Below are 25,256 nucleotides of genomic sequence, written 5' to 3' on the forward strand. Positions count from 1 at the left end.
CAGAATATTATTGAATATTATGAATGTGTACATCACTTCAATATCGCAGCTGGTAAATTCAGGGCTAAATTTAAACTGGCAAGAAGTAAAAACAAGCTGCTTATAATTTAACTACATATCCCATAATGCATCGAAAACGTCAGTCAGTTTTGCTTCCGAGTCAAATACAAATGAACGTTAGAGACTCCGGTGAAAAGTGTGTTCATAGATGTGACCCCACTTTTAGTGTTTCGCACGGATTACACATGAGGAGCCTGTGGTTATATAAGGTACGCTTAAAGTAAAATTACGTTTGTGTGGATTTTTACGCTAGTTAGCCTGCTAAATATAAAGGCTTAAGTTATAACAATTTCCAGTGAATAAGGTTAACGTTATGAATTGGGAAAACTTCTGCGTCTCATAATGGTGGCAACGTTTATATCCTTCTCATTTACTCACAACCTCTTCTCAGTAAGGTAGTATTCTGATATTTTCTATAACGTCTCCAGACATTTGTTATATTCTGATTTAACTTACATGTTCAAGTTTGTTCCAGCATTAAATGGTCAATTGTAAATTTAACTCATGCAAATATTTTAATATCCATTTTCTTTGTCTTATTCATTTGACATTTGACATTTGATGAGGAACAACATCTCCATTTGGGACCTCCTCCTTTATTTACCTGTAGTGATCAGGTCAGTTTTACCAGATGTTAACACTAAATGCTGTGATGAGACACTCCTACTCAACACATAGTATTGTTAATTCCCTGAGGCCCTCACAGGACCTGTGCGTTGTTAAGGTCATTCAGGCGTAAGCAGCTATAATTGCTCGTCACCACTGCCTCAGCTCAGGCAGATTAAGGCATGTACTTGGAAGGAGACAGGAGAGAGGCTTTTTCTGTTCTTAATCTGCATAGGTAGCAGTAGCTACTGTTTGTGCAGGACCCATTCAGATCAGACACAGGTCTCTGTCATCAATGTTACTTTTCTGAGTCCTATTATTTTTCTTTTTCTCTTTGAACAAGTTTCTTTAGCACCTGCCAGGATGGATCTTGGGAAGGCAAAGCTTCTTAGGTCAGGTCTCAACACACTACACCAAGCCATCCACCCTGTGCACGGTATAGCATGGACGGACGGCAAGCAGGTCTGCCTGACCACTCTCTACTTCATCAATGGCGAGGTGAAGTTTGGGGACACCAATGTTATCGGGCAGTTTGAGCATGTCTTTGGTCTCTTCTGGGGCCCGCTGTGCTGCTCGGACTCCCCTGCCTTGCTGGCTGTTCAGCACAAGAAACATGTTACCGTGTGGCAACTGCAGCTCAGTGCCCTCGAGCAGAACAAGCTGCTGTGCACTCAAACCTGTGAGATGAGCGAGCCTTTCCCCTTGCTCTCCCAAGGCTGCGTGTGGCATCCTAAACTGGACATTCTGGCTGTGCTGACAAAGAAGGACAGCTCCGTGTTGTTTTCTGTCAGGGTGGACAACAGGAGAACCAAAGCAGACATCAAAGGTAGTGGACTCATCCACTGTGCATGCTGGACTAAGGATGGTACGCGCCTGGTGGTGGCTATAGGCAGTGCTCTTCACTCTTACATCTGGAACGACATCCAGAAAAGTCTGGTGGCCTGCTCCTTCTGCCCCATCTTTGACGTGGGAGGCTACATCTGTGCCATCGAAGCTACGGGGGAGGCTCAAGTAGCTGTGGCTACAGAGCTGCCTCTGGATAAAATCTGTGGGTTAAATGCGGGCATAGCTTTCGACATGCAGACAGAGCCTGACTCCCCGCATGGCCGCAACTCGCAAGTGGGCGTGCCGGACGACGACAGCCTTCTGGATTCGAGGCGAAGATCATTTGAATCAGAGCGGTCCTACATCCCCAGCTCAGGCCCTCTTGACCTCACCCACCTCTTGGCGAGGCACCGTCGCTCTGACCCCAGCCCACTTATTCACCTGCGTCGCCGAGACACCATGACAGGCTCTGGCCAGGACTCCTCGCATCTCATCCTGGTCACCTATGAGCGTAAAGTCACAACCTCCCGAAAAGTCAGCATTCCTGGGATTTTGGTACCGGACATTGTGGCTTTTGACCCACGCGGCTCCACAGTCGCAGTGGCTTCCAACACCTGCAACATGGTGCTCGTGTACTGCATCACGGCCTCCGCTATGCCGAACATTCAGCAGATCTCTCTGCAGACAAATGAGAGGCCCAAAGGAGTCTGCTTCCTCAATGACAAGATGCTGCTGTTGATGGTGGGCCGGCAAAAGTCCAGTGACCCTGTCTTCCTTCCGTCCTCTAACACAGATAAATATATTCTTCATCTCCTAGCCAAAGAGTTGATATACGATGGAGAGACTCCTATTGCACCATCCCCCTCTGCCCACAACCATGAGTCCGCATCTAATTTCTGCGCAGGGATTAGGAGGCACTCGGAGCACCTATCTAAGGATGACAGGGAGCGCTCAGGGATAAAGGACTTGGTGCTGCCTGGAGGGGGAGTATTTCGCTCACCGGGCAACAGGCGCAGGCTGGTGGAGGAGGTGAGGAGCGGCGAGCCGAGCCCCGTCACCAGCTCTGTGGACTTCTCTGACCGAGCATCAGACAGAGCCCTGTCCAGTGCCTCCTCCATCGCAGTGGAGAATTTCGATATGGACCATGTCAACCGCATGACCAACCTGATGGTGGCCGGCCGCCAGGCCAGCAGAGACTCCAGCCGGGCCAGCTCTCCTCGCCTCGAGCCGTCGGACAAGCTTCACACAGATCCGACGCTGCCGATGCCTGAAAAGACATCGGGCCCTGCCAGGGAGCGCTCGCTGGAGCAGCTGGTTCAAAACATGGAGAGGCTTTTTACGCGCTTTGCAGATGTACAGCAGTGCCTGGCAGAAATCAGAGACTATACCCAGAATGGCAAGAAGGCCCCGAGTGTCTACCCCAATGCGTGTGAACCCCCCTATGTCAATGTCACATGTCAGGTACAGTTTTACTCACTACATTTTGTAATTCTAACTGACTGTGCAGGGATAATAACCGTAGCTAGGGGGTGGGGAAACCCCATTCAGATTCTACAGTACCTGAAGTCATTTAATGTGTTACAAATGAAAAGTGCAATTATGGTGTTTAATTATCAGGTATCAAATAAATATATTTATTAACTGTTACAACAGCATTTATCGTGACTTATTTGATTAATTCTTCACTTCGTCCTTCTTTGTGTACATGCAGAAACAGTTATCCGAAAATGTGTTCATTGATGAGCGCAGGCCAGTGCTGCTGTGTGACGGGAGGCTGTGTCTGCGTGCCCTCCAAGACCTCTTCAACCTAACCATTGTGGAGATGATGTACGGTACGTGCTGCCTGTCAAGTTCATAAATAAAACGCTGTACTTTTTTTGGCCTCCATTCTGATAAGTGGCAAACTCTATACTACTTTCAAGACTTAATTGCTTTCAATCCATTTAAACCTTAGAACCGGTTTGTCTTTACTATGAAGAAGTATCTAAGCTGCCTTCTTAAAACCTCCTGCGTCGCATTGCCTGTGAGATTAACTGTGTTGTGAGAGTAGTGTGTGCAGGGTTGACAAATTAAACTCCTTCTAGGCCTCTTAGGAAGGTCTCCCCCTGTGAGTATTTTCAGCAAGCTTGTGTGATGTGCTTTCCCTGGAAGTCATCAGACAGGTTGTCCAAGTGGAACTCACTCTTTTTAAACCCTTACGTAACCCTTTCAGATTGCATTTTAATTGAGTAAGAACCTCACCTTTTATTGTGCGATCTTAGATAACACATTGCAGCATTGTCTCTGTTAACGTGCGTAAGCTATAATTGGAAGTGATTTTAAATCCTAGGTCAGATTACAAGGTCTTAAACAAAAGCTGCTTAGTACTATTTAATGTGCAAAGTGTTTTGTTGCTGCTGCAAAGACTTACTGTCCTGTCCAGCAAGTAATAGCTGTCACAAGCTACATTTTGTAGTGGTTTGACACTTCATGTGGGTAATTAAACAGAACTCAGATGTAGCGAAAACCTTGCTTACCTAATAGTCTTGTTATTTTTCCAGGTCCATTGTGGATTGTACTTGTGGCAGATGCAGATGGCTTTGTGCCTCTAACATTCAAGGCCAAAGAAGAACTTACAGTGCGGAACGGGAAGCGGAAAACTAACCTACGGACTCCTGGCAGTCCGGAGAACTCCTGCCCATCAAGTCCAGCCCCCAGCCAAAGCCCCAATACAAACACAGAGCCCTCCACATAGTGCCTCTTAACGCACACCTCAATTTATGGACTCATGACGTCGTATCACTGTTACTTTAATATCTTTGACTGAATCCATGTATGCAAGGCAGCGTGGATGTGGCACGAACATGTAGAGCTTTATTAACCCAAAAAACCAGAGGTAACACTTCAAATTTATTTTTGTATTGAAAAACTAGTGATTTGAAAAGTGCTGCCTATTCACATGCTATGTTTACATGTTGCTGCTTTGAAATGAAAGCTTACCTGGAAGAACTTAAGCACCGAGCCATGTTTTTTTCTTTAATTGTTTGTTGAAAAAAGGCAGTGCAGTGGTGGTCAAATCCCTCGTTTACGCCGGACACCGATCGTCGTGCCATGGCGCTCTACTAACAGCTTTGAGTATGTTTTAGAGATGTTTAAAAAATGTTTTCTGGTGTCTTGGTACAAGAACCAATGGAGACTTATGTATGATGTAAGTGTTTCATTTTGATCTGTATTTTTTATCCCTGGAGCACTGCTGAGATCCCCACACTTATGGATATATGGTGCATGAAAATCATATTTTACCTGTAACATCTCTCGATTAGCGCTTTAATGTGAAAACTCAGATGTTCAAAGTGTAATTCAGCCTTGTTCTATTATCCTCTGTGGCATATCTAAAATGTTAAAGAGAACAGAGGTCAAGCACTTTCTTCTGCAGTTGTAATGTTACCAAGCTCAGTAACACAAATGACCACTAGAGAGGGGGCAAGACCCAACAGAAACCTCCCTGTTATTGCTATACAGTGTCCTTCAGAGCTCTATTGAAACCCAAATAAGTGTAATGTGTATCTTTCGGTAGCACTTAAAATATTAAATTTGCAAACTAGCGTGCACTTCTTTGTTTGTTACTTATTTTACTTTAGTAAAGAAACACAACACACACATTTATTCAGTCTACCTACCAACCTCTACAACATTTATTCATTTCATATCATCAGCCCTCAGTAATCATACATCATAAATAAATAACAGTGTTGTAGAGCTAAACACAGCAAATAATGATACACATTCATTTATATAAATTAGATAATATTATATATTTATATATCCAAGATAACTGTACAGTACATGTGATAAAACAAAAATGTTTAATTAAAAGAATTTAACTATTTATCAGTGTAATATACACTAATGAACAACTTTCCAGCTGCGTCACTGGAATACGTGGCGTTGTGAATTCACCCCAGTCAAGGTCCAGGTCACACGTTACTCAAATCTTCAACTGTTCTGGAGCTGATGCTCTGTTTCCTGTTGGAAACATCAGTATTAATGCGTTACATTCATTGCAGCGGTGGGAAGTACTGCACAATTTTGAGGTACTTGTATTTCCATTTTTTGCTACTTCATACTTCTTCATTTAAGAGGTAAACAGCTATGGTTATTAGTTAATTTTCAAATGCAAAACATATAATCACTTTACAAGATGTTACGCATTGTCATATAAACTATCCCATAGTATATACAGCAGTAAAAATTCACTCCAACTTGACCAAATGCAACATTTAAGTACTTCTTTCATGTTAATGTTTCAACAATGATGATCCAATAATATATTATAACACTGGCAAGAGACAGTTTAATTTCACTTTTTATACATTAAGTACATTTTGCTCATAAAACTGCTGTACTTGTATTTCAGTATATTTTGAAAACAGGACTTTTACTTGTAATGGATTGTCTACATCGTGGTATTGCTACTGTTACTTAGTAAATGATCTGAATATTTCTTCTAGCACCGATTAATAGTATATTAAATGTTTTTAGTATCATTGGCACAATGGCACAGCTGAACAGGCTGGCTTTGTTCCACAGTTCAGATGTTTAATAGGAGGGAAGTAATGGCAACGATAACTTAACAGTTATGTCCTCAATGTGGAGATCCTCATGATTCAGTTTTTATATTTCTATTTGATGACATCTCTTTCACAAGGCAGGTTTAAGTGTAATCTCTATTTTGGAACATAAATTGGCCACAGAGAGGAGCTAACCGGCAATAAAAATATCATGGACTAGAGGGGCACTCCAGCTATTTAGAATTACATTTCCATAAAGTTGAGTGACTCACTGGAGTCACATTACAAAAGAATTATGTTTAAAATCAAACCAACAGTGGCAGAGATATCCTGAATTTTATTTTCTAATATGGGTCAAGCTCCAGAAACGCTGGATCCTATAATTCCCATAATGCCACATAATGGCAACTTTAATTAGAACCGTGATGCCTCTTAAGTGCCCACTTTTTTCAGAAACACAGTTTGTAATGCAGGCTTTCTATTTTGTTGTGTTTTTATTTTAAGTCTCTAACCCCAGCCACACTTTCCAAAGGAAAAGTGGCCCTGTCATCAGGATTATTTTTTCATCCCTTAGGAAGCTCCCTCCTGAGCTACAAAAGACAACTGATAATACAACTGAACTTAATGTTTGAACTCGGTGGAGTGCTTTAAAGACTAATGGTTTGTGTATTTTTTCAGGTGTACATTTATGATTTCTACTAACCGTAGCTCGTCCAGGCAGACTTTATTCCTGAGTCGTACGTCTTCGCTGATAGGATAGAACAGTAGGATCAATAACCCTGTAACGATGAAGGCCACTGGTGCGGCACCAATCAGCAGCTTCAGGGTGTACACTACAGGAGCGGGCTGCTTGCAGGCGCCAGTGTCGTACCCTGCAAATCTACACACACACACACACACACACACAAAAATGCAGAGGTCCAATTTAAACACAGGTTACAGGAAAATCGACATGCTGCCAGACGCTGCTGCACTGCAAATGAGCAAAACTCGACAGCTTTCACGTGATGAATCATACTTCAGGTGTGGGGTTAATGCATTTTTGCAAGGTATCACGACACACTAAGTGCAGATGCAGAAGAGTGTGTAAAATGAATCGTGCATGTGTGATAGAAATGCAGACTTACTCCAGGCAGAGGGTGGACACTCCCAGGGAGATGCCAGCCGCGAACTTGGTGAAAAACACGTAGAACGAGTAGAAGATGGCTTCATGGCCTTTAGAGTAGGGGTTGACCAGTCTGAAGTCATCCACCACATCTGGCAGCATAGACCTAAATACACACATACATGCAGAGTTGAATACACACCAATCTGAGGTTTTTGTTTTGTTTTTTTATTGTTTTTTTGCAGGATTTTGTGGGGATGTGTTCTTTGTTTTTAATACTCAACATCACACTAAGCAGATGTGTGCCCAAGTCCTCCCTCAAGCTCTTACTTTAATCATCTTATACAACCACTCAAGATGGTAGCAGCTGATGATGTCTACTTATAGAGCTCTGATAAACCGGTGGGCTAAAATTACAGAGCTAATAACACGATTAGATGATGAGCAGCAGGGGCGGTACCACTTGCCTTCACCCACAGACAGGATAAACAATCGCCCCTACCAAAGTAAACATGCTCCTGTGGGAGGCCCCTGTAATTTGGGCCTTGAGGGAGACGACAAGAGATGAGTGAGGAGCGGAGTCGACCGTAGAAACGAACAGAAAAAAAGTGCTTTACCTCTGGTGTTGTATTAGCTCTGTGATGGTACAGATGTATAGTAGACACCGCCTCTAATTCATAAAGATTATATCACTTTCATGACCGTGACGTGACCCAAACAAATGGACAGGGCCTTCTAGGCACCAAGTCACCACTAACAGCATGTTGGTACAACTAGTGTGGTTTGACTAATGACACTTTGCATCCAATCAAAGGGAAATGATGAGCGGCACAACCACTGCACAGACAGATGTATAGCAGGGTCTGCAAGTACATAAACAATGTCAGGGCTCTCCAATGAACTTGGCACATGCCATGGAGACACCCTGGACAGTCCCAAATAGAGTTGACACAGGCAGATTCTCAGACTCACATTAAAAACAATGGGCACCATCAAGTCTCCAGTCTACCTAGCTTGCCCGTTTTTGAACTGCTAAAAGGAAATTGGAGCACATGAGATGAAGAAGAAAGTCCAGCCTTAAAAGTTATATTTTAAGTTCCACTTTTAAGGCTGTGTCTAAATAAGTGTATTTAAATAATTATTGATCTTATATGTTCTAAAAAAAAAAGTGGTATTTTCCCTGAGGAATAAGGTGGAGGAGACTATTCCCAGAAAATGGTGGTAGTGGATCTTCACTGCAAACCATGAGGATCTATCATATCTGGAGCTGGAAAAATCTAAAGACAATAACCCAGGCAATGCATACCCTCCTTGGTGGTTTCTCCTTTTCTTTTGGACAATATATTTAAAGGGTTACATTATAAAAGAATAAGTGATGATATGCTCTGAAGTCTTACCATGGCAGCAGGAGCGAGGCAGCCACACTGAGTCCAGAGGAGACAGCCACAACGTAGGCCACGACAACATTGGGGATGAAGACCAGCATCAAGGTGAAGGGCATGATCCACTATGATAGATAGAGTGATAAAAACTCTTAAAACTCTCTCAACTTAACAAAAACAAAAAACAAAACGACTTTTTCTGTGATTAAGACAATGACATTCCCAACTTTCTCCACAAGATGGCACAAACATCATAGTGTAATAGCCGATGTTAAAGGAGACCTATTTACTGCATTTCCAGTCCTAAATTGTAGTTATGTGACTCCTGTATGGCAGCTTTGCATGATTCAGAGTTAAATAAAAAGCTTTTTCTGTCTTATACTGGCTCTTCATGTAGGCCTTCATCTCAGCCTCTGTCTGAAGCAAGCTGTAGATGCTACCATCTACAACATGCTGATAGATTGGTGAAGACCTGAAGCATGTTACCAGGGGCAAGTTCAATCACTTTTTTTTTTCAGATTGAACTACATGCTGTTGTACGTAACACAACAGGCTTTGAGTTATGTTGTGGTGTCACAACTGTTACCCAATCAGCTGCGATAAGTTTGCAAACACAACAGTGTTAGAAAGGCAGGAAAATGCAGCGTGCTTGCGTACACAACATGGTGTTCGAGGCGTTTTGCTACGTTTTGTTGCCACTGAACTCGCCCCAGTCTGTTGTTGTCGCAGATGCGGTACAGACAGACTGAGCGTAGCTGTGTGGAGCAAATGACCATATATGGAATACCGGCTCCGTCTAGCTCCATGTGTCGCAGAACGGAGCTGTTGGTAGAAAAAGCTGTTGAAAACACAGCATATGAGAATAGAAGGAAATCTGAGGTTTTTGCTCACAGGGATATCTTTTAAATACTCATAATTTGAAGCTTTGGCCATGTTTAACATGAACATCTAACACTGTAGATAACTCATATAATATGGAAAAGCATAACAGGTCTCCTTTAAAAGCCGCTCTTGCAAACCAAGCTAACAACAGCATACTCACTGTGATCCCGCAAAAAGCTGCCGTCTTCTTTCCAAACCTCTGCAGAAACCATTGCCACAGCGGTATGCTTATCACTGCAGAAACCTGGGTAAACATGAGCAAGCAGTGTGTGACGAATATTGTTTGGAAAGTGATTCAGTCAAGTAAGTGGGTCTGAAATTTAAAGAAAACAGTACTTAGGGGGAAGATTAAGAAGTTTGCATCGTCGTTGTAAGTGTGTGCAAATATGAAACGAGGCAAGCTGCCTTTATTAAAATGTTCATTACATAAAAATATCTTTAGGTACTTGTGAGGTGAATGAGTGATTAAGCTGTACTCACCAGGATGGTCAGCACAATATTTTGGAAGTGATCCCTCAGGTCAGCAGCGTAAGTGCAGAAGAGGACAAAGTTGCTCTGTACCAGCTGCAGAAATCAGAGATCAAACATTCAGATAGTCAGCCTCATCTTGTCTACTCAGCACTGTCGCATGGCACTCAGCACCAAATGAAGTGACTGGAGGAGCTGCTGACGGTGTTTGTGCAGCGTTTTATTCCCATTCCCGGCTCACATGGATGACAACTGACACCTCCTCGAAGATGAGAGGGCAAAAAATTTATAGAAATAGAGCCGATGGAAAAGTTGGAAACAGCCTAAACCCGAGGCGTCAAAATGGAAGCAGTGACCTATAAATTACAGATAAACAGCGAGAATCTGCTGAGCTGCTATCACTCTCAAGAGTCCTGAGACTTGCTTTAAACCATGAGCTTTCAGTAAGTGCTCTTCTGCATTGATCAAATCAGCATTGAGCGTCAGCAATTCTTTCGCATAGTCAGGATCCAGGACTGGCTGCATTTACTGAAACATCGAGTGTCATGTCTGAGAACTGCTTTATAAATATATTTGCCCTTTACCTGAATGGCAACAGTGATGAAGAGGAATGCAGCAGTTAGAGTGAGGTATGGCCCGTGTCTCATTACCAGGAAGAAGCCCTTATGGAACGGGATCTGCTTCTCTGTCTTTGGGGCATACGGATCTGAAACAGTTCCAAGGAGTGGAGTATGAATATGAGTATGCAGCGAATAACATGCAGTAAGAGAAAGGCAATGGATTTGGTCACTGCCCCTGCCTTGAAGTGGATGCAGCGAGAGTTGCCATTTATAGTGTAATAAGCCTCCAACAAAGAAAGACATGGACTGCAACTGTCAAATACACAAACTGTAAAATATTAAGACTTATCTTAAGCCTACAATCTGATCAATATGCCAAATACTGGAAACAATTGACTGTTTATATATGTGTAGACACTGTGTTGTCCATGTCAGCCTGCTTTAGCTTGAAAATATCAATAAAATGAAGCTGCAGCAAAATAAATAAATAAATGCACACCTATGTAGGTCTTACCAGCTCATACTGAAACCACTTTAGGTTGTACTAAATACACCTGCAGTAAATTCAAGATTTCTTCTTAGGCTTTTTTGACTTTATTTGATAGCTTGCATGCAACAAAGCTTTCCAGTCAAAATAGAACTGTGAACGTTGCACTTATGTAGTATATATCTTAGACCACTAGACCAAAGGGATGCTCCCAGACTACTCATTTTGTCCCCAGCTACACTGGTTTAAATCCAAAATGGGTTTCCAAATGTGGACTCGCTCATTGGGGCTGCAACTTATGGTCATTTAGATCATTGATTTATGTGCAGAATATTTTTACTTAACCTATAAAATGCTGAAAAACCTAAAGACATTCAATTATGCAAATGCTATAAAAAAAGTGAGAAATGCAAGTCGGGAAACTGAGACTAGCTAATGTTTGGCATTTCATATATTATTTAAAGGGGTATTCAAGCATTTTAGTATTAGACCAATTTTTTTTTAAAAGAATGGTTAAAATCAAAAACCTCGTTTGTAATAATGGCTTTAAAAATCTTATGTTTAAGTTTATGTTAAGCCCAATCTGAGATTACATCAGGGTTTGTTTTTTATACAACTGTTTTGAAAGGATGAATTGTACTCTGTGATGAGTAAACTGAACTTTAAGTGTGAAAATACTGAGTATGACACTTTAAACTGTTAACTGTTTCCTCCCAACAGTTCTCAGACACGAAAACGAAAAGTCTCACCATCTCTCTCTTTGACTCCCAGGAACATCACCACGGTGCAGACGAGAAACACTCCTCCTACAACACCAGCAGCTATCATGTACACCTCCTTCTGCAGAGAGAAAGAACAGACATGTAGTCTTCATCAATGCATCTCTCCTCACACAGCCAGCACAATCCAGTCTATTCTGAGCGTTTCCTCAATCTTTAATTCATTAAGTTCTCAAGTGTCTAAAAAAAAGTGCTTCACACGCTATACGTCCATTTTGGAAACAAATTGTCAAATTAGGTGTCCATTTTTACTGAACTGATGAACACATTTATTTTGTTCTTGTCATTTCTCATCAGTACATGATTTATTGCGTGTGACTTTCTGTGTTGTTTTCCACAGCAGTTTAAACTCCACCATGCACATTTCACTGTACAAATACAAGCATAAACAGGAAGAAACCTCAAGTAGATCTGTATCGACCTAAAATACAGCCTAAACCGTTTAATGCCGTGTCCCGGCAGGAACTGCCTTAAACAACCTCTGTTTGTTTGCTATTTTTCCATGTGGCTCAGCCCAGCGGTCCATTATTATTTATGCACATCAAACACTCCCTGTTTCCGAGGGCAGACCTAGTTTACCCAGACGGTGCGCCACCCTCACAGGCAACCACGGAGGAATTTAGCGGGTGGCTGCAGAGGGTTTGGCGTGGTGAGTGGGTTGCCCCGATAGGGTTCACACAAAATCCATTGGAAAAGAGCCATTTGAAGCCCAAATAGCTGCGGTGCAACCATAATCCAGCGCAAGACACTTTGGACTCTTCACTCTTCATCTTCACAAAAAGCCCTATTGGGGATTTACAGCAGCAGTCGTGTTTATTCACAGCTATGCAAACTGAAATGTGGACGTGAATGTGTCCTATCATGTTCCTTTCCCTCTAACTCGAAGCTAAGCTGCAGCCACTGTGAAGTAGACAAATATTTCCAACATATTGAATCTGGGGTGCTTTCAAATGTTCTGGGTGAGATATAAATAGACCTAATGACTTACAGACTGTGGAGACCCCTCAATGTGGGGACCACAGTTTGGAGCCTGATGTGAGGGAGGAACCCCCTTTGTGGTCATGAGAGGGGAGCTGGCTCAGGATGTCGGGTTCGGATATCAAACAGTGGCATCTCCTTTCAATCCCATGGGTTAAAATGTGAAGCCATTTTGGATGTCAGAACCTGTAGACAGTCTGTAAACATGGACCCAATTTCGAAACAATTCTCCTTTTCATTCAGCGCTGCTTCTTTCGACCTCGGATATTTATCAAAAAGAAACTGCCTTGAGCACACACCGCAGCTCCAAGTTAAGTGAGAACGCTTATGACAGTCCAAGTTATTTTCAAACCAACTGTGTGGCCTACTTTGAGCACACCTGGGTTCCTGGCTTGGCACGGTGATACTTACAGAGTGTGACAGGTAGTCCTCGGAGCGCACCAGGCTCTTGACGATCTCTGCCCCAGTGCTGTTGCCAAGGTAACCGGCAGACATGTTGTGAGGCGGGCAGTGCTTCAGAGTGTGAGCGCTGGCCACAATCTGACCCTGGATGGCAGCGCCCACAAGTGTCCCCAGCACCTCCATTGTCATTCCTGGCATCATACAAATAAAAGATCCAGCTATCAGTTACAGTAGTTCAAAGTAATTCACACATTCTTTATCTGAACAATTGAGAGGCAAAGATTAATTCAGCGTTGCACTCATTAATAACCTTACGGTAGGCAGTGGCTGAATCTCTTTCCTTCTGGTCTGTGCTCAGGAACATGGTGAGAGCAGAATAAGGCACGTGGAAGCACTGTAATGGAGCACAAAGACAGTCATGGCTTGGGTGAACATATAAATACAAGTCTAGCACAGCAGCAGTCAAACAATGACAGTCTTATAAGGGTTGAGAAAAGTAATGATTTTGAGTTTTGTTTATTAATTTAAAAAATCCCACTATTCAAGGGGTTGCCATAAAATTTTATACAGACATTCATACTTCCCACTATGACTCCTAATGACTTTGGGGATCCCCTGACTTTACCTGCAGCGCCATGAGGTTGTATTTTTGACATTCACATTAATGTTCCCTTCTAGGTGAATTTTAATCACTTTGGTCTACCCTTAACTTTTCATACAGAGCCATCATCAGGCCAAAATTTCAATTTGTCCAACACTGGTTTATGACCAAAATACCTGCAAAACCTATGACATTCCCATCAGTGACAGCGTTGTCTTGTGTAAAATGCTAATTAGCAAATGTTAGCATACTGTAATGCAAAACAAAGATGGTGAACATGGTAAACATTATACCTGCTAAACATCAGCAGGTTAGCATTGTCATTGTTAGCATGCTGGTTTAGCATTTAACTCAAAGCACAGCTGTGCTTCAGTACAGCCTCACGGAGCTGCTAGCAAGGCTGTAGACTCTTGTAACCATTCACGTTTGACTCACAATGAAATGGGAACACCCTATATATCTTTAGATGCCCTTTATCTACATTTGCCTGCAAAGTATACACTGTATATGTATCAAAAGCAATCTCTGCAGTTTCCATGTTGGCGGCCAGTGCCAGCTCTGTGTTGGCCACCTCTCCCAGAGAATAGGCGAGCAAACCAAGTCCTGCTTCACTTTATAATTTACACAAGGGCTCAGTCAGCACTGCGGCCAAACAAGCATGCATAGCCACGACGAAAATAAGCATGGCAGTGAAAGGATTTTTTTTCAGCCCGCCGGTTCTATACAGCATGTCATTTATGGGGCCTTTACTGGATGCAAACATTTATAGAATGGAACCTGCCTAACTGTCCACTAAAGATGGAAATGTGGACTGATAAATCTGATAGAAACCCATTACTAGTTGATTACATAAACAGATGATATTTTGCATCCTAACCTCTGTTTACAGACTGTGACCCTCTGAATGATAACAGCTGGCCTTTCCCGGCTAACTTCACACAAACACACACCCTGAGACAATGAAGGAAGGCTAAAAGTGGTAACCAGCATTTACCCAGCAAGAGGTTCCTGGCAAGACTGACCGTATACTTATCAAGTAGTTAGAATGACATGCCATTACAGCTCGCCGCAGTGTGGCCACAGCGGTCTACACGCTCTGTAGCACATGTTATATGGGTTACCCCAGAGCAGAGCAGAGCAGAGAGGGAGAGAGATGAATAGTCTGGACCATAATAACAAAAGGAAACCTAAATAACTACACTTCCCCTTTGAGGTGAGGTATCTAAGAGCTTTGGGCTCTAATCTGCTGCACGTCTCACAAATCAAAGCATATACCCTACCAGGAGTTGTCGGATTCTGGCATGAGATCACTGTAATCATCTCCACTTTAAACTTTGTTGTTTGCAATGTTTGCTGCATTTTATTTATATGTTATGAAATGTGTCATGTGTTGACTATGAGCTCCATCAATCAGAGCTTTCATCTCCAGTTTCCAGTGTCACCTCTCTTGTACTGCACCTGAAATCCTGCTGAGTTATCTGAGGCATGCGCATGCCACTTCATATTTCCTAAACATCAAACGCACCCCTGAAAGAGGACTCATACTTACGGTGATGAGGGTTTGGTAGAGGCAGTAGAAGCCTAGGTACCAGATGAACCTGCCGCTGATGAAAGGAGGAACAAACCAGAGGTAGAAGTAGGAGACCACCAGAAACGGAGTGCAACCAACCATCCTGAAAAACAGACATATGTCAGGTGAGGCTCATAGGCGAAACACTGAAGTCAACTGTGAATTGGAAGCTATCCAAATTTTCATAAAGGAATTAAAGGTTTTACTAAAAGGTTACAATTATCATGTTTACATCTCATAATTTGCTTCAAACTGTTATGGTTCTAAGCTATCTGCAAGCAACCATGATCACTATTTTAAGCTGTCAGGGATGGCAGTGGTTGTGTAATGCAATTTTCATAGCAGTGCAGTGCTGAAATCAGGCCATATTTCTGACAGATTACAGTGAGGCTAAGCTGACTGCTAAATGATTATATTTTTGTAAGTATGATAGGAATCTGTCCTGGGAAATACCACAATATTTCAAACCCAAATAGCATTTAAAGATCTACACTCACACACACACACACACACACACACACAAATACATGAATATGCAGTACACACTCAAGCGGACGCAGCAAGTGATTCTGCTGTGTTGTGCTTTTCTCAGAACTTGGAAGCGATACGGTATATAGACCATGTATAATTCATAAGTAAACAACTGGTGTGTGTCATTATGGTTAAAGCGAACAGCTGTGTGTTTCACAATAAAGCGAAAATGGGCAGATCATGGATGCTCAACAATCGAACTCATCCACAAACACCAATATATCCTCCACTTTCTTCATCTTTTTCTTTAAAGAGCAAAAGTAGTTTGTTTGTCACGTCGTCTATAGCCCGGAACAGCTGTAATACCAGCTCATCTACAGGTAGAAAATGGGACGGATGAAATTTTGGTGACTGTGACAAAAGCTGCAGGGGCTCTGACCTCTGACCCTGCTTTCCACCACCAGGAATTATAAACAGAGAAAGTGGGAGAAAGAGGTAGAGAGAGGCAGGGAATGGTCATTTCTAGCATCGTCCAGCCCACCCACCTCACTCTCCTCCTGATTGTTTGCTTAAACAAAGGCGACTGACAACGCTGGTGCTGCAGTATTGACCGCTTGGTCATGGGAGCAATGAAAGGGCCCCGGGGTCGTTGAATGGGACAGTTAGAATGTTCCTGCAAGATGACTGTGTTCGGGGACGAGGCAACAAAGGCACGTGCGCAAACACACACATATTTTCTCACACATCAGGCATGCATGAATGCACATTCACACCTGCCCCAATCATTTGCACAGTCTTAATTAAACCAGAGCAGGCTGACAGGAGGCTGGAACGTACATTTCTCTGCTCCCTGGCTTGTTCAGGACTCTTGCAGCATGTTAAGTAGATGATGTGCAGTGGAACAGAGGGGATTTAGAAAAGATCTGGTAGGTCTCATTAAATACAATCTAATGTAAGATTAAAACAGTGCCTCCCAGTCTTTTTTGCTTGTGACCCCCTGCAAAACAAGCAGTGTCGTAGTTGGGGCCCCACGTCACAGGTTTCGGATGCCTATCAGTTGTTAGCAGTTCCACTACAGAGTGATTTCTCCTCTTAACCTCTCAGATGGTTTCATTTAAATAACTGTTTGATGCCAAAAGAGTTAGAGTTATCCAATATTTTACAAAAATGCAAGGATTAGAGAAAAATTCCACAAAGCGATTACAAATGTGTGTAGCAGAAATTCTGTGCCCCGTTAATCATCTCACAACCACCCAGACAGGGGTGGGCCGAATCACCCCATTCTAAAGAATTCAGGGCAAAGATACACATCGCTTTATGTCTGCCTGTGAATGTGACAGCCACAGGGGGGAAAACACACTTCCTGCTGGATGGGCAGAAGGGACTTTCCAACCAGTGTTAAAAACGGAGGGAGTGTCTTGCAATCTCATCACAAATACTGATGAACACACATTTAAAATGCCCAGATATACCGCACAAAGTATTCACATGAACACACAAGCGAGACCACACATCCACCTACAGCTTCCCGGGGGTAATCAAAGCTGATTTAACAGCCATCAGCATCTGTCTGCTATTGAGCGTGGCTGGCCGGGCCACAGAGGACTTGGTCCCCCTCCAGCACAGTCAGCTTGTGTGTAATCTATGGTTTATAATGCAGTAGGCATTAGATACTGAAAGTGTAATCACAGTAAGTGTCACGCTATGTGTTCAAAAGACATACACTGCATACACACACGCTTATAAAATCATCTTTAAAAATGGGGATTTATGGAAATGTTGGTAATAGCTTCATATAATCCATGAGCATAGAGCCACAAAGTAGAATTGTACTTAATGCTGTGGGATACCGAGCGACATCTTGCAAACAAATAAAAAGAAAGCTGGATAATGGCCAGATGTGAAATGGGGTGTTACATAAATGTGATAAAATGTCCCACAGTAGCACGGTGGCAGATGATTTACACAAGAATGCAGATGAACTTGCTTGTCTATTGTTGTCTGGAATCAAAAGGCCATAAAACTGTCAATGTCCTTGAAGCATCCAGCATGTAGGGCTCATCAGAAGGAGCGTCGGGAACAGTGTAATTAAACCGCAGTGGTTGTTTATTCAGCCCAATCCTCAGGTGAACGGCTTGGGCCTGAAAATAATTTCAAAACCATCCGAAACTGGAGCACATGCATTGCTTTTGTTTTGATTTTGTACAAAAATTACCATGACATTGGGGACGTGAAAACCAAAACAAATTTCATAAAATGTCGACAATTTACAGTCCTATATGCTTCGCTGGAAGTCAAGAGCAGCATTTCACCGTGTGTTTACTACAGAATGGCCTTAGTTTGCCATTTCTCATCATTTTCTTTTGTGTCAATATCTTGAATGCAACAAGAGTCCTTCCCTAAAGTGTTGTGTTATCATAAATATTTTTGTGCAATCACATGTTTTGTTAGTACGGCCTAGTCCTACCTTTGAGTCAATGACAGAAACATAAATAAACAGTGATGGAGAAATACAGGAGAATGCTTCATAGTGTGCGCAAGGAACTCACCAGGGCATGAGTCTGCCAATCTTGGTCCATCTGCTCTTTGTAATGAAAAAACCGACAACAGGGTCAGTCACTGCACCCCAGGTTTTACCAGTGAACAGCACCATGGAGGCCTGGAAGGCGTTGATCTGCAGAGCAGAACAGCAACAGACAGAATTAAAAACACATGCAGGCACAAAACTCATGTACTACCCATCAATTCATATGTAGGAGCCACACACACTTTCTCATTCTTTTTACATTACCTGAGCGATATCGAGCAGGTAGATTTGCAGGAAGAAGGCTGTGGCGCTGGCAGCCACCTCCTTGGGCGCGCCGCCAATGGCGAAACACAGCTTACTGCATAACGACAACTTCTGGCCCAACTCAGTCTGTGAAGACAGAGGTGACAAGGGAGAGGAAAAAAATGTAAAAAAGATAATAGTGTCCTCGTAGGTCGGGCTGCTAATGAGCAAATTAACTTTTCTCCACTGCAAGCATTCTGATTAAGACTCTCATTCCAAGTGGGAATGAGAAATAAAGGATGCCACACACTGAAAAATTATTGCTGACACAAAACACGCACAATAACTGCTTACTGTTGATGTTTAAACTAAGTCTGAGGTAACTGCTTCCAAAAGGCTTACGCATTTATGGACACAAATTGTTTGCGAGTCACATATTTGTGATTGTAACCGTACAATCAAGGCAACAGCCTATATTACGTAAAGAAAAAGAATATTTTTAGATCATAGTCAGTATGCATTTATTGCTTATATTTTTTTAGTCAGACTTATTCCTGGAACAGGAAGTCAGAAGAATAAATGAACAATGTGTCATTTTGTTAGCCAATAAGGATGGATGATTTAGTCTTAAGTCAACATGGTAAATTGTATGTTTCCGTTACACAATTGACAACGAAAAACATGCATGTTTGGACTGAGTGTAACTGCATATAGTATTTGAGACTGAAAAATCTATACAACTGAACAAAAAAAATGTCGCCATCTATTCTAGAAAGGGCAGAGCAAATTCCTACCTAAACTTTAGTCTGCTTCCCAGACATGCCAAAGTGAAGTAAGGTGTGTCGCTCTCAAATAAATTACAGCCCGATGACTCAGAAGTAGTGAATCCTGTAGTCACTCATAGTCTGAATCCTTTCAAATTCTATTTTGGGTGCCCCTAAAATAACATTCCTTCTTCATTGTCATATCGCAACGATTCAGCAATTCAATCAGATGTAAAGAAAAGCACAGTAGTTGCTGAAGTGCTACCACGTCACACTGTATTTGCTATGATGTACAGTGTGTGGACATGGTGATACATTCTTTTTCTCCTGAATTTCACTCCCTTGCAAACACACACATTGCCTCCCGAATACAACCTTAATTCGTCTATCTTCCTGTATCTTCGTCTCCCTAAATGACAGGTTACTCTGGCAGACAAGAAAGATGTTCATGTGTAAAACATGTCTAAGTGTGTGTGTGAGACCCTCTACCCGCTCTTTGCATTGTGGTCTATCTGTGCAGGCACTGAGGCCACACGGAGGAGCCTGAGAAACCCGCCAAGTCATCCCCAGCTCTGTTTCCCCACACTGTGCCCTGCTACAACCATCAGGCACGTGGCTTCATGTGTGACTTTGTGTGTATGTTCATGAGTGCAGAAAAGAAGAGCGAGCTTTCATCTTCACACATGAATAAGACGACTATGCATATATATCCCCCCGTTCCTGTTCCTCCTTTCTGTATACACAAACACACACACACACACACACACACACGCACACAAACAGTGTCACTCCACATCCAGGGGCCCCAGCTTGGCCCACAGCTACTCTTCTCAGAGCTTTTTGAAAGAAGAAAATCACCAAAGTAACCACAGCCACAACCGACACACTGTTATTATCCGGCTCACGTTTTCTCTTCCTCCGTTTTTCACCTCATCAAAACGCGGAAGGGTTCGAGAACGACAATTACCAGGAGGGAGGTGTGTAATTACTCAATTGCAAGACAAGCGGGTCAGAGGTAAGTAAAGGCTGCGCAGCGGTCCCGACTTCAAAACTCTCTCTTCTTCCACTCTCACTGCAATTACCCCTAATTGGAGAGAAAAATTAAAACTCTTTGGTGTCTGGAGAATGCTGCTTAACTGATGATGTGCAAAAATACTCCCAGCACGGCTCTCTCGTTCACTCTAAACTCTTATTCTTTCCCTCACAAACTCATACCCTCAATCTTTCATCACTGAGTTCTTATCATCAAAGAGGATAAACAGGATATCCCTTCTACTGTTGTCTGGGTGCACAAACAACATATACACACAATTCAACACACACACACACATTTATATACAGAAACACTGGCTCAGGGTAAAGGGAGCATCTGCAAAGTTCAGACTGTCAACAAGCAAAGGACAAGGACAGATAAGACTAATCTCCAAAGTTAATGAATCCTTAACCGTCAGAGGAAAAACAATTTCAAATGCCTGAACTGCACAGCAAGTCATTTAAATCAGGATTGAGGATAATTCTACGGCAAAGAAAAGAGAGGAAAACTGTCATTTAAGCTATATTTTCTATACTTACTGTCTGCATGCTAAAAGTTTAGCTGGTAAAATGGATACTTCAGTGTCGTCACTTCAGATTTTGGATTATGAAAAGTTGATTATGTCAGTGATGGCAGCAAGCCATCAAAATGTTAACAGTTGAAGATGACACTGGCTAAACAGCAGGGAATCAATACAAAATCAATAGATGGCCTGGGGTACAGACTTCATAGCCAGCCATTTATTTATTCTCTTAGAAAAGCTTCATAGGCATGGATATTGTCAGAGTGACAAAGCTCTGTACTTCTGTGATGGACTGGGAGGCTCCTCGTGTGGAATTTGCTGTAACAGTTTACTGACTATGGATGTGTCATGTAGTCTCATTCACACAGGGAGAAACCTCTATTTAAGACACGTTAAGTCATGGTTGTTTCCTTTGATATTCATGAAAACAATGCCAACCACAATGAACACTAGTGTCCACTTCAGTCCCTGCTTTGTACCAACTACGTTCCAAAAGTGGCTCCAACAAGAGTGACTACAGCTGTAAGGTCTTTGTGGCAAGAAAGAATGGAGAATAAAAAGGAAATAACCAAGTTTTCATCTAAATTTAGCACAGACTTTTTTGCTAATTTCCAGAAAATCGGCTAAAGAAAATAATTAATGTGCGTTTCCATCTACAAACTGTTATGTACATTTTAGGAATTGTGCACTTTGAGATAAGCAAAAGCTATATTTTATCTCTTCAAAGGAGCAGAAGCTCCATGTACACACAAACAAAGTTCAGTGAACTAATTTTACATTACATTTACTATTAAGTATAGATTATTTAACTCACAGCAGGGGAACTCATGTTTTACAGTGCTAGTAAAGCAAAGTTCTGCTATCATCAGGGGAAAACACTGATTTCTTTTGAGTTCAACTGAGTCAACGTAAAACAAAAAACGCTGCATATTAGATGGAGGTTTGGCAGAGATGAGACAGTTGCCAAACTGGTTAGATCGAGTGATGTCACACTGTTTCATTGGCACCTTGAGCCAGTGTAGCAAAAGAAAAAAATAGTGACTAACTGCCATGGTATCACATTACGACAGTATTTGAAATTCTGTCTGCATCATAGAGTATCTACCTTAATAAAGAGACAATACACCATGTAAAATGTCTTTCATTTCCTTGGTTTTAAAGCCTGTGGGCCATGCAATCATGAAGTGCATCAATCTGAACACACAAATAGAATCCCACTCTCACACACACAAGAGGCTTGCTTACTTCACAGACTTATCACCTTCTAGCACTCATATGGTAATCCTCATGTAGCCCTCATTGAGCTAAATAACGCTAAGATAAAAGAAAAAATGAATGGAAAGTTGCAAAGTGAGTGAGCCATTCCTTTCTATTGTCCATCCACTGTCTCGCTTCCTATTATGGCTGTGATTACAACAGTCTTCATCACCACAGTCCACTGATAACGCCTGCATCAGACAAAAGAAAACACTCATCTAGCAGTGGTCATCCTATCAATTAGAACAGCCTTTCTCAAATGAAAACAATCAACTTCCAGGCTTTAAATCTGCTATCTAAGGGGATTACAGTTCACAGGAAAACAATGCAGCTGATTAATCACAAACAGACAAGCGACTAAAGAGATCACACTTTCCATCTTTTCTCTCTCGCCATCCAATCACGTGAAGCCACTCACACAAACTAAGCCGCAAAGACACCAGATGAGATTGAAAATATCACTCAAATTTAGTGCCTCACTGTTCAGCAAGGGTCCAAACAAGGGTTACAACTGTGTGATTTAAATTACTGCCATGACGTGTGACAGCACCTTGTACAACAACACAAAAGAAACACCAAAGACAGGTGGTCTTACCTGCTGAGGAGCTTTAGGGAACAGCGGTTCATTGGGCTTGATGAGCTTCCCTGTAGAGCCCTGCGCTCCCCTCTCTCCTTTGGTCATGGCTGAGAGGCTGTGTGTGAGGCGACAACCAAACTTCTGCGACTGTGTGTGTGAGGTGAAGTGAGTGTGACTGTGACTCCTGGTGTGAGCGAGAGTGCGAGGAGCCTGCCACTGGGTGGTGTGTGTCAGAGGGTGAAACTGGATGTGGCTCTGACTCCGGGTGTGTGTGTGGTGAATGTGAGTGACGGCTCCAGAGGCTGGGAGCTCCTCCTGCTCCTCTCTGACAACTCTGCCGCTTTCTGCCGCCATTCACATGCTGTTGTGCTCTGGAATGAGGCCAGGAAGAGAAGGGCAAAGTCAGACAGGCAGTGCAACAGACACATATGCAAAAAACACATACATAGGCTGCACACACACAAACTCAATGACAAACATGTAGCCTACTGCAACATACAGGCACATACACACACAGGTATGAGCTCAGACAAAAATCCGCTGTTTGGATGCATGCACAGAAAAACGCATAAATAGGACAAGAGCAGAGATGAAAACAGACGAAACAAGAAACCATACACACATACACACACACACACATACACACACATACACTTTAGCAAAAATTTCAAACACATAGCCTAGTAAAAGTAAAATGTCCTTCAAATTACCATCGTCTGCTGTAGGCTATTTGACATCTTGCACACACTGGCCATGACTGAGAAAGAGCAAACATGCGACGACGTCCCGGGCAGGAGTGCGTTGCCTGCCCTCATCTTACTATTACCGTAAGTGCATCCATAAACAAGCGCTCTGAACACCTGATAAGAACCATGAAGCCTTTTCTTAAAAGGAGAAAACACAAATATCATCTTACCCCGTGTTGGTGGAAAAGCAGCCGGTGCAGTCAGCGGTGCAGTTGGTTAGTTAGTTAGTTAGTTAGTTTGGTGAGTGCGGTGGTCTGGCAGTCGGTGAGACGGACAGGATGAGAAGGAGACTGCGGAGGATGGAGATAGTCTGCGCGTCTCCGCTCTCGTGTCTGCAGTGACGGAGCTGCGCCCTGCAGCGGCCGTGATGGTGTATGACACAAGCTGCGTGGATGTGGGCTAGCATGTGCATCTGTGAGGAGATTATGGCAGAATGGTTTGACACCAGCAATATGTGTGTTGTGGATGCCAACTTACTGTAAGAAGACCATGCAACAACAACAACTCTGTTATTGTATGGATGCTGTAGCAATAGTGTTATACTGTGGTATTTTGAATTTCATGTGATAAACAATACTGCAATATTACTATAATATTCAACACTCGATAAAAGATAAGATTCACATCGATACCATACTCTTCTTGGCACATGCCTCTTATGATAACACTCCACGCTTGGTGACATATTTGTTTACAAAAAAGTGGCGTCTATCTCATATTTGTTAGAGTGTTCTTGCTATCCTCCCACAGATAACATTTCAGCCGTGACTGTCACTTCCCATGAAGCAGTGTGGTTCAAGAGGAGGAATGGCAAAAATATAACCTGTTTGGTTTCATTGCACTCAGAGAGAGTTCCCGAAAGGTGTGTGAAAAAAACTCAACAAGAATGTGCATACATATTTCCCACACTGCTACATCATTCATCATAATTCAGCCAAATTATCCTCATCATTACGGTGTAAACTTCAGTCTGTTTTACATATAAAATAATACAATCCAGTACTAGGTTTTATGTGTGTGTGTGTGTGTGTGTGTGTGTGTGTGTTATTATGGCAATGTCATAGTTGAGGGACTCACAAGAAACGGATTACTGAAAAAAGAATGGTGAAAATAGAAGCAGCAGAGGGTAAGATATCCAGCCTTTTAGTCCCCAGAATCAGTTGTGCTCCAAAATCACTGGATCCTACATTTCCTATAATGCAACTGGATAGCAGTCTTGGTGTTATTAAAGCCTGCTTACACCAACATTTAAAAGAATAACATTTAGCAGCAAAATCAATTCATTGCAATGGAATCATAGAAATTAGTGGATTTGCTCATGGGCCACAAAGCAAATGTGTGCACATATTTTATGTCAAGTTAAACTTTGGTGAACTTTGACCTGCAAAGAGCTGTTAACCAATTGCAAGTCATCTTCACTATGCTGACCTTTGAGGCAACTGGGAGGTGCCATTTTTTTCCCTCTTCAATAAAATCTTTTGCTGAGTGAAATGACAATCCCCAGAACTAGCTTTAAATTCCATAAATGCGTAAACGCTAAAGTGCAGAAACAATAGAACGTCAGGGAGCTATTGTGACAAAGCTGTTGGAGTGCCCTTTTAGTAAACTGATTTCCTAAAATCTCGTACTATTTTGCAAGGTTACAGTCTAATTTGTTATTCTATGATCACTATTTTGTTCTAAATAATTATAATAATAATTCTTTGAAATAGATGTAAATAGTTCTTTTTAGGTTAAAAGGAAAGTAAGCCTTTTCTACACACTTTTTTCTGGTTGTGGAACGAGATTACACTTTTACACATACTTGTAATGCTCTTTTTATAGGCCCTTTTTTCAGTATTTGACTTATGATATATTGCG

The 25,256-nt window shown here is 42.2% G+C and overlaps 2 protein-coding genes across 3 annotated transcripts; one reads left to right on the top strand and one right to left on the bottom strand.

Moving 5' to 3' along the window:
- Window positions 1-143: 143 nt before the first annotated feature.
- On the top strand, window positions 144-5,080 carry LOC119909567 (WD repeat and coiled coil containing). 2 transcript variants are annotated; one of them, XM_038727823.1, is made up of 4 exons: window positions 144-269; window positions 1,010-2,952; window positions 3,203-3,323; window positions 4,032-5,080. In XM_038727823.1, the coding sequence occupies exons 2-4, from the start codon at window positions 1,030-1,032 to the stop codon at window positions 4,223-4,225; spliced, it is 2,238 nt and encodes a 745-aa protein (XP_038583751.1). In that variant the 5' UTR covers window positions 144-269; window positions 1,010-1,029; the 3' UTR covers window positions 4,226-5,080. The 2 variants fall into 2 exon arrangements, with proteins under 2 accessions (XP_038583751.1, XP_038583752.1); XM_038727824.1 differs by lacking the exon at window positions 144-269 and adding an exon at window positions 313-455.
- A 77-nt stretch (window positions 5,081-5,157) lies between these two features.
- On the bottom strand, window positions 5,158-23,702 carry mfsd2b (major facilitator superfamily domain containing 2B). Its single transcript, XM_038727825.1, has 15 exons — window positions 23,567-23,702; window positions 22,669-23,021; window positions 18,518-18,643; window positions 18,276-18,400; window positions 15,235-15,358; window positions 13,400-13,478; window positions 13,094-13,275; window positions 11,675-11,765; window positions 10,463-10,584; window positions 9,891-9,974; window positions 9,571-9,654; window positions 8,544-8,653; window positions 7,169-7,312; window positions 6,745-6,921; window positions 5,158-5,496 (listed from the first exon to the last, which is right to left on the bottom strand). The coding sequence occupies exons 2-15, from the start codon at window positions 23,002-23,004 to the stop codon at window positions 5,448-5,450; spliced, it is 1,833 nt and encodes a 610-aa protein (XP_038583753.1). The 5' UTR covers window positions 23,005-23,021; window positions 23,567-23,702; the 3' UTR covers window positions 5,158-5,447.
- Between the last annotated feature and the right edge of the window lie 1,554 nt (window positions 23,703-25,256).

The sequence above is a fragment of the Micropterus salmoides genome, unplaced genomic scaffold (assembly GCF_014851395.1).
Source record: "Micropterus salmoides isolate LMB-PRFRI ecotype aquatic unplaced genomic scaffold, ASM1485139v1 Ms_hic_scaffold_18, whole genome shotgun sequence".
Classification (NCBI taxonomy): domain Eukaryota; kingdom Metazoa; phylum Chordata; class Actinopteri; order Centrarchiformes; family Centrarchidae; genus Micropterus; species Micropterus salmoides.